This window comes from Salmo trutta, chromosome 7 (assembly GCF_901001165.1).
Source record: "Salmo trutta chromosome 7, fSalTru1.1, whole genome shotgun sequence".
Lineage (NCBI taxonomy): Eukaryota > Metazoa > Chordata > Actinopteri > Salmoniformes > Salmonidae > Salmo > Salmo trutta.
Window position 1 is genome coordinate 39070211 of NC_042963.1, and position 14917 is coordinate 39085127.

The 14917-nt window shown below is 43.0% G+C and overlaps 1 protein-coding gene across 1 annotated transcript; it reads left to right on the top strand.

The window, feature by feature from the left end:
* The first annotated feature begins 6060 nt into the window (after nucleotides 1–6060).
* LOC115197370 (complement C1q tumor necrosis factor-related protein 4-like) lies at nucleotides 6061–11656 on the top strand. The gene is made up of 2 exons (XM_029758801.1): nucleotides 6061–6411; nucleotides 9498–11656. The coding sequence occupies exons 1-2, from the start codon at nucleotides 6381–6383 to the stop codon at nucleotides 10589–10591; spliced, it is 1125 nt and encodes a 374-aa protein (XP_029614661.1). The 5' UTR covers nucleotides 6061–6380; the 3' UTR covers nucleotides 10592–11656.
* Nucleotides 11657–14917: the final 3261 nt, after the last annotated feature.

Here is a 14917-nt window from a genome sequence, read left to right on the forward strand (position 1 = left end):
AGCTGTCCTTGAAGCAGTCTTGATATGTTCTTCAAAAGAGAGATCAGGGTCCAGAGTAACGCCGAGGTCCTTCACAGTTTTATTTGAGACGACTGTACAACCATCCAGATTAATTGTCAGATTCAACAGAAGATCTCTTTGTTTCTTGGGACCTAGGACAAGCATCTCTGTTTTGTCCGAGTTTAAAAGTAGAAAATTTGCAGCCATCCACTTTGCAGCCATCCACTTCCTTATGTCTGAAACACAGGCTTCTAGCGAGAAGATTTGTTTAATCACTAAAACATAGTGATATCTTTTCAATTTAGTTGTTTTAACTACCAGTTAATGGAATAGAAAACAATGCAAGATACATGTTTCAAATCACCCTTAGAAGTGCTGAAAATAATATGCTACAGTACTGTAAATTACATTGTATTGCCTAATGTGAAAACTCTTACATTATCCAACAAAATTGACAGAAAATCTATAATTTACATAATATCTATCCAATGTGTAATCAAAGGTGTGCTCAATCATTCATGCAAAATATTTTTCAGAAATAATTGCAACATAGGTGTACTGTCTGTAATCAAATGTAAGAAATTAAATGAAACAAATGAAAATAAAACCATTAATTTGGATCAAGCCTGTCTTAAGCATTTGGCCATAAATTCTCATCCACATCACAATGAATGTCCTCATTGTTCATGCAATCATGGGAAAAACCTTTTGGCATGGTGAATCCAAGCTTGACATTGGTCTGCATTGATGCCTTCACATGCCTCATGGGGATGGGTGGAAGTGTGATCGTACACACTTCCACCTCCATGCTGAAACAAATTCCTCAATAGGGTTGAGGAAAGGAGAGTTTGGGGTCACGAATCGGGGATCGGCCCGAACCCATGCCTCAACCACCTCTGCATGATGGAACCTGACATTGTCCCACACAACGACATACAGTAGGTGACCCCTTCAGCTTGACTGGCCTGCTCAATTTCATTGAGAAACACAATGAGGTGTGCAGCATTGTAGGATCCTACCATACATCCTACCACACCATCTTCAGAGATACCTGCGCACATAGAGATGTTTAACCCACATTGTCCAGGGACTAGGACGGTCGCCTGTTGACCGATGAGGATCTGCCCACGACACGAGTTTTGGCCAGGTTGAAGCACGCTTCACGAACAAAGATATACTTGTGATGGTTCACAGCAGCATCAAGCACCATCACCCTCTAAAAATATATTTTGGTCCGTTATTTTTACAGTATAGCTCCAAAATGATATTGTGAAGTAGCATGTGCATCAAATAGTAACAGTAATACAGTATAGTGCTGTACCTGAACATACTCGACCCGCAGTTGTTTCACCTGGTCGTTGTTTCTCTTAAAAGGCACCAGGTAAATGTGTTTCATAGATACCTGGTGCCTCTTCAAATGTCGAGCAATTGTTGGTAGCCTGATCTATGCCACATTGGCAAAGGTGTCATCGTTCTCCTCAATGGCCTGCTTTATTTAAGATGGCAGTCGTATGTCATTCCCGGCCCTTTACCATTTCCACCACTGGCCACGGCCACCACCATAGGGTCTTCTGTCAATTCTGAGGGTAGAACAGTAAGAACGCTGTAACTTGTTTTGTGCATTTACATGCATTACAAAATGTGATGATAAAGCATAGTGCATATCCTGAAGGCCTACTCGCTGACCTTATCCCGTCAGTAGAGGATGCCTGGTTGCTCTTCAAAAGTGCTTTCCTCTCCATCTTAAATAAGCATGCCCCATTTAAAAAATGTAGAACTAAGAACAGATATAGCCCTTGGTTCAACCCAGACTTGACTGACCAGCACAAAAACATCCTGTGGCGTTCTGCATTAGCATCGAATAGCCCCCGTGATATGCAACTTTTCAGGGAAGTCAGGAACCAATATACTCAGTCAGCTAGGAAAGCTAAGGCTAGCTTTTTCAAACAGAAATGCACTTCCTGTAGCACTAATTCCAGAAAGTTTTGGGACACTGTAAAGTCCATGGAGAATAAGAGCACCTCCTCCCAGCTGCCCACTGCACTGAGGATAGGAAACACTCACCACCGATAAATCTACAATAATTTCAATAAGCATTTTTCTACGGCTGGCCATGCTTTCCACCTGGCTACCCCTACCAACATCTCAGCACCCCCTGCAGCAGCTTTCCCAAGCCCCCCGCTTCTCCTTCACCCAAAACCAGACAGCTGATGTTCTGAAAAAGCTAAAAGAATCTGGATACTACAAATCAGCTGGGCTAGACAATCTGGACTCTCTCTTTCTAAAATTATCTGCCAAAATTGTTGCAACCCCTACTACTTGCCTATTCAACCTGCCTATTCAAGCTAAGATTCCCCCAAAGACTGGAAAGCTGAAACGGTCATCCCCCTCTTCAAAGGGGGAACTGGCAACAGACAAACAGAGAACACAGATATAAATACACTGGGATAATGGGGAAGATGGGTGACACCTGGAGGGGGGTGGAGACAAGCACAAAGACAGGTGAAACAGATCAGGGGGTGACAGTAGCATGCCTCACTCTGCATTGGATATGTTTCTGCTGTATAATGTACTCTAGGAGTGCGTGTGACTGTGTGTGGAATACTTTAGACATTGTTTTTATATACAGTACCAGTCAAAAGTTTGGACACACCTACTCATTCCAGGGTTTTTCTTTATTTTTACTATTTTCTAAATTGTAGAATAATAGTGAAGAAATCAACACTATAAAATAACACATATGGATTCATATAGTAACCAAAAAAGTGTTAAACAAATCAAAATGTGTTTTATATTTGAGATTCTTCAAAGTAGGCACCCTTTGCCTTGATGACAGCTTTGCACACGCTTGGCATTCTCTCAACCATCTTCATGAGGTAGTCACCTAGAATGCATTTCAATTAACAGGTGTGCCTTGTTAAATGTTAATTTGTGGAATTTCTTTCCTTCTTATTGTGTTTGAGCCAATCATTTGTTTTGTGACAAGGTAGGGGTGGTATACAGAAGATAGCCCTATTTGGTAAAAGACCAAGTCCATATTATGGCAAGAACAACTCAAATAAGCAAAGAGAAACGACAGTCCATCATTACTTACTTCAATACAGAACATTTCAAGAACTTTGAAAGTTTCTTCAAGTGCAGTCGCAAAAACCATCAAGCGTTATGATGAAACTGGCTCTCATGAGGACCGCCACAGGAAAGGAAGACCCAGAGTTACCTCTGCTGCAGAGGATAAGTTCATTAGAGTTACCAGCCCAAATAAATGCTTCACAGAGTTCAAGTAACAGACACATCTCAACATCAACTGTTCAGAGGAGACTGCGTGAATCAGGCCTTCGTGGACGAATTGCTGCAAAGAAACCATTACTAAAGGACACCAATAAGAAGAAGAGACTTGCTTGGGCCAAGAAACATGAGCAATGGACATTAGGCCAGTATAAATCTGTAATTTGGTCTGATGAGTCCAAATTTGAGATTTTTGGTTCCAACCGCCATGTCATGTGAGACGCAGAGTAGGTGAACGGATTATCTCTGCATGTGTGGTTACCATGGTGAAGCATGGATGAGGAGGTGTGATGGTTTTAGGGTGCTTTGCTGGTGACATTGTCAGTGATTTATTTAGAATTCAAGGCACACTGAACCAGCATGGCTACCACAGCATTCTACAGCGATACACCATCTGTTTTGCGCTTAGTGGGACTATCATTTGTTTTTCAACAGGACAATGACCCAACACCTCCAGGCTGTGTAAAGGCTATTTGACCAAGAAGGAGAGTGATGGAGTGCTGCATCAGATGACCTGGCCTCCACAATCACCCGACCTCAACCCAGTTGAGGTGTTTTGGGATGAGTTGGACCGCAAAGGGAAGGAAAGCAGCCAACAAGTGCTCAGCATATTTGGTAACTCCTTCAAGACTGTTGGAAAAGCATTCATCATGAAGCTGGTTGAGAGAATGCCAAGAGTGTGCAAAGCTGTCATCAAGGCAAAGGGTAGCTACTTTGAATATAAAATATATTTTAATTTGTTTGACACTTTTTTGGTTACTACATGATTCCATATGTGTTATTTCATAGTTTTGATGTCTTCACTACTTTTCTACTGTCACGTTTACTCCCGCTTCCCCTCTCCGGCACTCAACGTCGCCAGTTGTCTAATCATTACACACACCTGCCACCATCGTTATGCACACCTGCGCGTCATGACACTCACCTGGACTCCATCACCTTCCTGATTACCTCCCCTATATCTGTCACTGCCTTTGGTTTTTTCCCCATGTGTTATTGTTTCTGGTTATGTGTTTCATGTCTATACTCTACTCGTATTTGTTAAATGTTCTGTTTATACGTAACTGACTTGCCCAGTAAAATAAAATGTATTAAACTCACCAACTGCACTTGCTTTCCGACTCCCAGCGTACACGTTACAGAATAACGCCTCACCAAAGGGAAGCAACAGGGCTATTTTTTATTATATTGATTACGTCGTGTCCAATTGCCGCTGCCGAAGCAACCGGGGATGCCTCAGCCGGCTCATCAGGCTCCCATGCCTCAGCAGGCTCGTCAGGCTCCCATGCCTCAGCCGGCTCGTCAGGCTCCCATGCCTCAGCCGGCTCATCAGGCTCCCATGCCTCAGCCGGCTCGTCAGGCTCCCATGCCTCAGCCGGCTCGTCAGGCTCCCATGCCTCAGCCGGCTCGTCAGGCCCCCATGCCTCAGCCGGCTCGTCAGGCTCCCATGCCTCAGCCGGCTCGTCAGGCTCCCATGTCTCAACCGGCTCGTCAGGTTTCCATGCCTCAGCCGGCTCGTCAGGCTCCCATGTCTCAACCGGCTCGTCAGGCTTCCATGCCTCAGCCGGCTCGTCAGGCTTCCATGCCTCAGCCGGCTCGTCAGGCTCCCATGTCTCAGCCGGCTCGTCAGGCCCCCATGCAATTGCTTTTTGACTCCCAGCGTACACGTTACATCTACAATGTAGAAAATAGTAAAAATAAAGAAAAACCCTTGAATGAGTAGGTGTGTCCAAACTTTTGACAAGTACTGTATATTGGTCCAGACAATTATTAAGATCTGAAAAAGAGAGATTACGCTGTAAAATGACTCTGTCTCCATTGAATTTGCTTATACTGCATATGCTATAGGTGTGTGTGGATTTCTTTAGATATTGTTTTCATGTGTATATATATATATATATATATATATATATATATATATATTGGTCTGGACAATCTATATAGCAAACATTATTAAGATCTGATCATTTGAACATATATTCACATGAAATTATAAAAAACAGTAACCCAATGTGTCCAAAGACTAAATATAGTACAATATCAAAAACTCCCATTGTAGACAAGTGCTTTGGCCGATTGAAAACATGGCTTCTGTCACGTTCTCTATCTTCAAATTCCCTGTCATATATGAGCCAAGGCGCAGCGTGCCGGTAATTCCACATCTTTATTTGAAGAAAACCAAACCAAAACAATAAACAGGTAAACAGCAAGAAACGCAACTGTGGCGTATACACACAGACATAATAATAACCCACAAACACAGGTGGGGAAAAGGCTGCCTAAGTATGATTCCCAATCAGAGACAACGAATGACAGCTGCCTCTGATTGGAAACCATACTCAGCCAATAAAGAAAAACAACATAGACATACAACACATAGAATGCCCACCCCATGTCACACCCTGACCTAACCAAACAGAGAAAAACGACTCTCTCAGGTCAGGGCGTGACAGCTTCAGATTTGTCCATCAGTAAGCTCAGACAACATGTGTGCCAACATAAATGATACATTTCCGTTATGGACATGAATGAGATAAAGTCAGTGATGCTTGTTAAAACATCTGTGATTCATTTTGTTTCATGTTAGTCCTACTGTTGCTGTGAAATAGACATGGTAGGCTTAAGCTCCATCACACAGGCACCCTGTCCCTTTTGGATCAATTTCAAAGTGTAAGTCATTTCTTGCTGAGGGGCCAATTGAAAGGACTATACGCTTTTATTTTTTACTTACAAAAGGTAGGCCTATGACCACTTTATTGTGCACATGGTGCTCTACAATTTAAAACCAGTATCATGGTTGTTTTTAAGGATTATAAACTCAACACAATGTTGACTAGATGTTCTGTTCTGTTATGAGACTAAACAAACCTGTGTATTTCCTCCCTTCAATGATAAACACCCAGACCAGGATGCAGGGGTCAGCAGTGTAAAATGGGACCCATGGAGCTCCACCTCTTGACTCATCCCAATGGACATATACCATTGCCCAATGGGTTGACGGTGAGGCTAGGGGGGTGGACATTAGCTAAGCAGCACAGTGGTAGGGACTTTGGGGAAAGGCTAACGAGAGAGAAGGTGACCAGCTGACTACAGACATGAACACTCTGTACCAGAACACGAGAACAGGTAGGACCCAAACTTGTATTGTTTGTATTTCTCTGTCATTAGCTGTCATGTCAATTACATAGACTGTATATATAAAGGTTCCAATACAGAAGTTACATGATTTTGTGAGATGGCTTGAGAGATGTAAGAGCTATGGGATTGTTGCTGCTGTATTTCTGTACGAATCATAACAAAACCTGACCTCATTCAAATCATTTCTAAGAGTTTACTGTTTGATTGACTTGTAATCTTATTTGATCTCGACACTGATTTCTTTGTAATTGTCATATCTTAAAATATGTTCTGGGGCAAAATGTTTCCACATCACTAAATAGAAGAACATAGTTTGACTTTTGAATATTCTCTTGAAGTAAAAATAAATATCTACATTTTCAGTTTGAGTTTTGGCACTTGATAAAAATTGCCTCTCTTGTCAACTGTTCTGTTCTTTCAGTATAGGTTTCACAGAGTTCAACTTATTGAAACACACAGATTTCAGTGCTAATGTATATACTATATAAACAAAAGTATGTGGACACCCCTTCAAATTAGTACATTTGGCTATTTCAGCCACACCGGTTGCTGACAGGTGTATAAAATCGAGCATGCAGCCATGCAACCTTCATAGACAAACATTGGCAATAGAATGGCCTTACTGAAGAGCTCAGTGACTTTCAAGTGGCACCGTCATAGGATGCCAACTTTCCAACAAGTCAGTCAAATTTCTGTAAGTGCTGTTATTGTGAAGTGGAAACGTGTAGAAACAACAATGGTTCAGCCATGAAGTGGTAGGCCACACAAGCTCACAGAATGGGATTGCCGAGTGCTGAAGCATGTAGGGCTGTTGCAACATTCACTACCCAGTTCCAAACTGCCTCTGGAAGCAACGTCAGCACAAGAACTGTTCGTCGGGGCCTTCATGAAATGGGTTTCCATGGCCGGGTAGCCGCACAGAAGCCTAAGATCACAATGCGCAATGCCAAGCGTTGGCTGGAGTAGTGTAAAGCTCACCGACATTGGACTCTGAAGCAATGAAAACGCATTCTCTGGAGTGATGAATCATGCTTCACCATCTGGCAGTCCAACGGACAAATCTGGGTTTAGCAGATGCCAGGAGAATGCTACCTGCACCAATGTATAGTGCAAACTGTAAAGTTTGGTGTAGGAGGAATAATGGTCTGGGGCTGTTTTTCATGGTTCGGGCTCGGCCCCTTAGTTCCAGTGAAGGGAATTCTTAACGCTACAGCATACTGTGACATTCTAGGTGATTCTGTGCTTCCAACTTTGTGGCAACAGTTTGGGGGAGGCCCTTTCCTGTTTCAGTATGCCAATGCCTCAGTGCACAAAGCAAGGTCCATACAGAAATGGTTTGTTGAGATCGGTGTGGAAGAACTTGAGTGGCCTGCACAGAGCCCTGACCTCAACCCCATCGAATACCTTTGGGATGAATTGGAACGCCGACTGCGAGTCAGACCTAATCGCCCAACATCAGTGCCCTACCTCACTAATGCTCTTGTGGCTGAATGGAAGTAAGTCACCACAGCGATGTTCCAACATCTAGTGGAAAGCCTTCCCAGAAGAGGGGAGGCTGTTATAGCAGCAAAGAGGGGGCCTACTCCATATTAATGCCCATGAATTTGGAATGAGATGTTCGACGAGCAGGTGTCCACATACTTTTGCTAATGTAGTGTATCATTACAGTGATTATGAATGAACATTACAGGCAATAATGGTAGACATATGGAAGTAACCAGGTTTAAAACCTCAGGTTATAAGACTGTAATTACTGGTGGTAATGTACTGTATATTTTCTTTACTAGGTGCAGATTTTCCATACGTTTAGTGCAGTATAGAATATGGTTCGGCCATCTGGATTTGTTGGAGCTTTAGTCATTTAAATTTAAAAAATGTGATCAAATGTTTTACATAAGCAAAATCTATTTTAAAATTAATGAATTGTTCATTGAGTGATATACTGTTTATTTTCTCATACTCAGTTTGCTCAAACCCATTTGATGAGTAATAATGACATTTCTTAGAGGACGTCAAATGCTCCAGAAAAGAGTGAAGCCATAACTATTCTGGGATGGGAGATCCCCACCCTTTCAACCATGCAATATGTGTCTACCAGAGCTAGAAATAACAGGTTAGAAATAACACAGACAGAGAACATCAAGTAACAATAGGAATCTGCTGAAACATTTGCTTAGGCCCTGAAATGACAACTTACTTCAACATTTCCACAGTGCCTTTTATAACAGTCTAATCAAGATTCAAAAATCTATACATGTATAACATAATGATAAAGTATTGAGGATTGTTGTCCTGAAAACAACCTCATTCCCACAATTGACCCACAACATATCCCTCCCATGGTCTCACTGTGATCTTTCGTCCGCCAATTGTCCACCATGTCATAAGGCTTTATACAACAACAAAAAATGTCCCTAACCCACACTACCCATGATGCCCTGCCCCACGTTGTTCCCCATCCCAAATGTTCCATTGTCCAGACACACAGGAACAGATGAACCAGGGTCTAATCTAGTCCGTTTTCTCAGTGCACAGAGAGAACAGACAATACCAGCTGAATTAGAGGAGCTGTTGCTTCCACAGGGCATCTGATTTGATGAGCAGGATCTGTCCTGACAGGGCTCAACCAGACTTCCTAACCCACTCATATAGTATTTCAGCCGGCCCATCACACAATGACACATTGCGCAATCTTAGCTTGTAATCTTGCCTTTTTTAACAGAATAATAATTTTAAAAAAGGTTTACATTGTGAAAGTGTGAAATGCTGTGCAGGAATGAAACTATTTTGCCCAATTTGACTGTATAAGGTACAACATTTTACAATCCACAAATAATCTATATTTTCAAAAACTTGAAAAGTATGGAGTTAATAAGGTGGACTGCCAAAGAAGAAACCTGTGGCTTGATGTTTCCAAGCAACAACAAAAATGCTACATTGTTACAATGAAACAGCTGGTTGAAGCAAAAATAAAATAGAATAGAATAGCCAGACTGGCTGATAAATGTAACTGTTGTAAATTGTTTTTGAAGGAAAAGGAAGTATTTTTACTCATTGTTGTTTATCTCTCCAAGTTGAACGGACATCATGGAGCAGTCCTTGGCACCTGGCTTGTTTACTGGGCATACTCAGCTTCCTGGGGTCGGTCACACCCCTCCATGTGGCTCCTGTGACGATGGGCCTCCGCTCCTCCTTCTCGGCCACACGGACCAATAGCATCCTAGGAGGCACCCAGAAGGCTGTGACCTTCAACAGGCTCCTGGTCAACGCAGGAAGTGACTTCAACCCAGACACCGGCCACTTCCGCTGCAGAATCCCTGGGGCTTATTACTTCTCTTTCACAGTGGGGAAATATCCCAAGAAGATGCTATCTGTCATACTGGTGAAGAATGGGCAGGAGGTGCAGGCTATGGCCTACGATGACTACAAAAAGAAAGGGAGGAAGGTCCAGAGTCAAAGTGTCATGATCAGCCTGAGGGCCATGGACACAGTGTGGCTGATGCTGCAGGACAGTCCTCAGCATGCTCTCTACAGCACCGCTGGCCCTTACATTACCTTCACCGGTTACCTGGTGTACCCCGACATCCCCGCACCTGGCTATCTCAACAACCACCTATCCCTGCCAGGGCAGCCTTACCCCTACCCCAACCCCAACTGCCTTCCTCCTGGAGACCACAGGCATGGCTTGAGCAGTAGTGCTAAGGCCCCTGAAGAGCCTCGCTCTGCCTTTTCCGTGGCCAGGACATCCCCGGTCCTGGGGGAGAATGGTGGCGGGCACCAAGAGAAGGAGCCTCTGACCTTCGACGTGGAGTACGTCAACATCGGAGCGCACTTCAACAAGACGTCTGGCCGCTTCACCTGCCGCTACCCTGGGGCCTACTACTTTGCCTTCACTGTGGGGAAGCATCCGCACAGGGCAGTGTCGGTCAAGCTGATGACGGGCCACGGCGAGGTGCAGGCCATGGTGTTCGATGAGGACATGTCCAGAAGGAGGGAGATGCAGAGCCAGAGTCTGCTGCTGCCGCTGCGTAGAGGGGACACTGTGTGGCTCTACAGCCAGCAGGATGAGCGCTATGCCGTCTACAGCAACCAGGGACGCTACACCACCTTCTCAGGCTTCCTGGTCTACCCAGACGCTGAGCCCACCACCACAGCCAGCCAGGACTAGGACTCGGACAGAACTCACGTCTGAGGGCTCTGAGTTCTTCAAAACACACTGGACCCTCCTTCAAATGTACATGGTGCTATGGTTACAAAACCAAAGTTGTGAAAGTGTGAATGCTTTATAGGCTTTGTGTAGAACCGCTGCAGTCACTTTCTGGGTGTGGATTGAACAACAACAGCAGCAACCGCTGAAAAATGGGGAAAAGATGTACATATCTTATACACAGATACACATTTGTTTGCTCTTCTATTGATTAAATAGCCATTTCCTTTGAAGTATTATATCATTCCACAAGATGGTGTTGTGAGTAATGTTTTGTTGTTCATACATCGACAAGCTTATGACATTATCACACATAATCATGTAATGTTTCTTATTATAAGCACATTTTCTGTAAAACGATGGAAAATGTTATGTTTTGTGTTTGGCTGTGTTTCAAACCAAAGTTAGAGGCAATATGTTAGTATGATGCTGGACCATCAGGATTCCTTGGATACCTCATGAATCTCATTGACTTTTTTTTCTTATTCACCAAAGGCTATGAGTTATAATAAGTAGAGCTTTCCTATGTAATCTTTATATATACAGACTTTTTTAGTAACATAATTATATATCCTTACTGAGCAGATGTTTATGCAAGTCTCAGAACAACTCATAAAACCATTTAATACTTTAACTTCTGTAGTGATTGCACTGAGTAGAGACTACTGTGTAAATACTGTATAGTTTGCCTGACTGACTGTATGGAGTTAGATAAACTTAATGTGATGTAGTTATGAATGTTTGATCTATTCTGAATGCATAGTGAAAGAATATTGTTAAAGGTCAATTTACAAGATTATCAGGAACTCAACATTCTCAACCAGTGTTAGCGATTCTCAAGCCTTTCTCAAATTTCTGAGATTTCTTTCCTGAGCTCAAACAAAAACATTGTTCAGATTTGATGTAAGAATTGAGATGAGATATCGCTATCCATTTTATAAATAGCACATCTGCATGACATAAACAATTGTCAATACAGTGATTCAGAGGTAAATACAATAAATACCACAGGTAGTAGGTAGTTAACATAGCTTACTTCATACTCAGATATGTGTTCTAAAGAGTGTAACATTGCTGATCCTGAGTAGTTGACTTCATGTGCAGTTTGCTCAATTTGAACAGGCACTCCTTGAAGCCTCATAGACTTTAGCAAAGCACTTTCTAACTTTGCTTGACATACAACATGCAGTCAATGTTTGTTCTGAATTCAACAAGCAGTATTTACTCTGTCCTCCTCATCTCAAGTGTGGACATAAGGCTGCAAAAATCTTCTGCCACTGGAGTCTATCTTTGGCTGCAGCTTGCACCCTATCCTGTGAGAGACCCAATGCTTTCAGCTCAGCCACCATTATCCATCACCAACTAGCAGTGGATTCTCCAATATCAGACACTCATTTAAACCTCACACAGTCACTGCTACTGAGCCATGCAACCGGATTCTGAATGCACAGAAACCTGACCCTGTTTGTCTCTTCTATGAGCGTAATCTTTGAAGCGTTCAGAGTTAGAGGATAAAGACACACAACTACATATCAAGAATGATATTGCTATGATATGATTTATACAATGATTTTGATGACTTTCTGACTTATGACTTAAAAGTCAACAAGATGATCCCAAAAAATATTTACTTACTTATTACATTTACCTGCTTCTCATCGACTGAATCCTGCTATGAGTGTTTCACAAGTCTTATCCTAGTCTTGGATTCTGTGTCCACAAACGCCACAAAATGGATCCGAGGGTAGATAAAATAATAATAAAATAAAACAAATTGAACAACAGAATGGGAAAATGGGACGTACCGGTAATGTGATTAAAAGTTCACGCTATTAAAGCTAGAATACTTTGAAACAATAACAAAGCGGTCACCTCAACTGTGTTTTGGTAAAAAGCTGAGGGATGGGCATGGAGAAATTGTATCACTCTCAAATTCATAGACAGAGCTATGGATGTAAAAACTGACCATGATATCCAAATGATAGTTTTAACCATGTTTTGTTTACATTTACTTTGTTTACAAACATAAAACAAGCTTGTATTTTGGGTTCTGATGGGGTACAACAGTTGAAATAAACTCATGAGGCATTTCTAAGTTATATTCCTCAAGAATCAGTCATTTATATGTCCAAAAATGGATGTAGCAACCAAGGATTTCAGATTTAAATCACAGTGTTAAATTTAAGTTAAATCACTGTGTACAACGGAGAGTATTTTGCATTTGAGGGTTTAGAATTGGATGAAAACTAACGACAGATTCAAAACAAAATCACCTGTGATACACCCTGGCAAAGAACTACACCAGTAGCAAGGATGTAAAGCTCAACCAAACCATCAGTCCCATAGGATCCAGGTAGATATGGGTCCCAGTCTGGGAAAAATTGAGATGGAGATTTGGGATTCTGATGTAGACCGAGGTTCCAAAGACCTAATGGCAGAATGTTGCCACCAGCCACATGGCAGTGCAGATGAAATAGTTCAACGTCATCTATATAAAACGGGGGAGAGGGTGTATTTCATTAAAGGTGTCATTGAAGTAAATGTGGGTGTCACACCCTGATCTGTTTCACCTGTCTTGTGCTTGTCTCCTCCCCCCACCAGGTGTCCCCTATTTTTCCCCATTTTCCCCTGTGTATTTATACCTGCGTTTTCTGTTTGTCTTTTTCCAGTTCGTCTTGTTTTGTTAGGTCTTACCAGCGTGTTTCCGTTTCTCCTGCGTTGAAGTTTTGTTTTCTAGTCTTCCCGGTTTTGACCTTTCTGCCTGTCCTGACCCTGAGCCCACCTGCCATTCTGTCCCTGATTGACTCTGCCTTGGATTATGAACCTCTGCCTGCCCTCAACCTGCCTTTTGCCTGCCACCGTATATTCAATAAATCTCTGAGACTTGAACCATTTGCCATCTGGGTCTCATCCTGAGTCATGATAGTGGGACTCAAAGCTCACATCATTGGTGGGGTTATTCTTTGGCCTGTATTTGTCCAGCCTATTAAAGAAAGAGATCATTCATCATTCTATCATTAGTGGGAAAGAATGATTGCTTTCAGACTTTACCTGAAAATGTGGATTATTATTTTCATAATCTCATCACAGGTCTCTGTAGCTGGATCTGTTTCCCTAGTGGTGAAGGAAATACAGTAGTATAAACACACACCACACACACACCACACATACATACACTTTCTCACACTTCACAGAAACTGGACAAATCCTACCTTTTTTGCTTTCTGTCCTTCTGAATCTCAAAACGTATGTTGAGCAGCATGGACTGTTCCAGAAAGGCCCCCTTGTGGATCTTCCATACAAACAGGTCCTGGGTCCTCTCAGTGCACTGGGTCTGGAGGAACCAGATGTGCCCAGCATCAAACCCACCCCCTAACAGAGGGACGTACGCCCCCCACCACAGCCGAAGTGACCAGGAGTCGGACCAGGCTGGACAGAATACATACCACATTCCTGGATCTCCCAATGTCCTCAGGATACTGTACAGGAAGGCGCTTCTATAGAGGCTGCTGTAGTTCTCCCACCAGTTCACAGAGACAAAGTGGGTCCCAGTGATGGCCATGCCAACCCAAAGGTCCATCTCTGTGCTGTTCTCCCAGCAGGTAACTCAGGGCGAAGAGCAGGAAGCCTATCAGAATGAGGCCGATAGAGAGGATGGAGGGAATTGTGAATCTATTCTGCTCTCTGGCAACATACTGGGCACCCACCTGGAGGACTGAGGACAGGAAGACAACACTGTTCAACATCTTAATGTTGGTCATGATGTCGAAGAACGGCACGATGACGATGGTAAGGACTGCTGTTCCCACCTCCACCAGCAACTCTATACACAGCACCTGGAACACACAGATCCAACTACATGAAGATTACAATAGGAGTACTGTAGGTAAAGGAAAGCAAATGGAATGCTAGAGAATGGAACACCTTCTGAGGTGTCTACTGGAAGTCATACTGCTCCTGCAAAGAGACAACCCGCCATAGTTACAGGTAACCATTGTTATGGGGAATAAAAGGGATGAATTCCCATCAAACACCCTGTGCTTACCCACACCACTGTCTTCCTTGTCGGTTTCTCAGAGCTGTTGAAGATGAATTCCCACAGACTTTTGACGAGGAGAAGGAGGCTTGGTGCAAACCAATGCACAGCTGACTGCGGCGAAGAGGGTGCATGGCTTTTGGGCAGCGGGAACCGTGTTGGTGGTGTTGCTCGACAGTGTTATCAGAAGCAGGAAGCATGACTCCAAAATAATCAAAATAGCATCAGCTGTACAGGGTTTTATCTAGACG

Bases quoted from the DNA above. Each gene is read 5' to 3' on its own strand.
- LOC115197370 (XM_029758801.1), top strand. From the start codon at position 6,381: ATGAACACTCTGTACCAGAACACGAGAACAG. The intron at 6,412-9,497 runs GTAGGACCCAAA...TATCTCTCCAAG, and splicing joins GTACCAGAACACGAGAACAG to TTGAACGGACATCATGGAGC.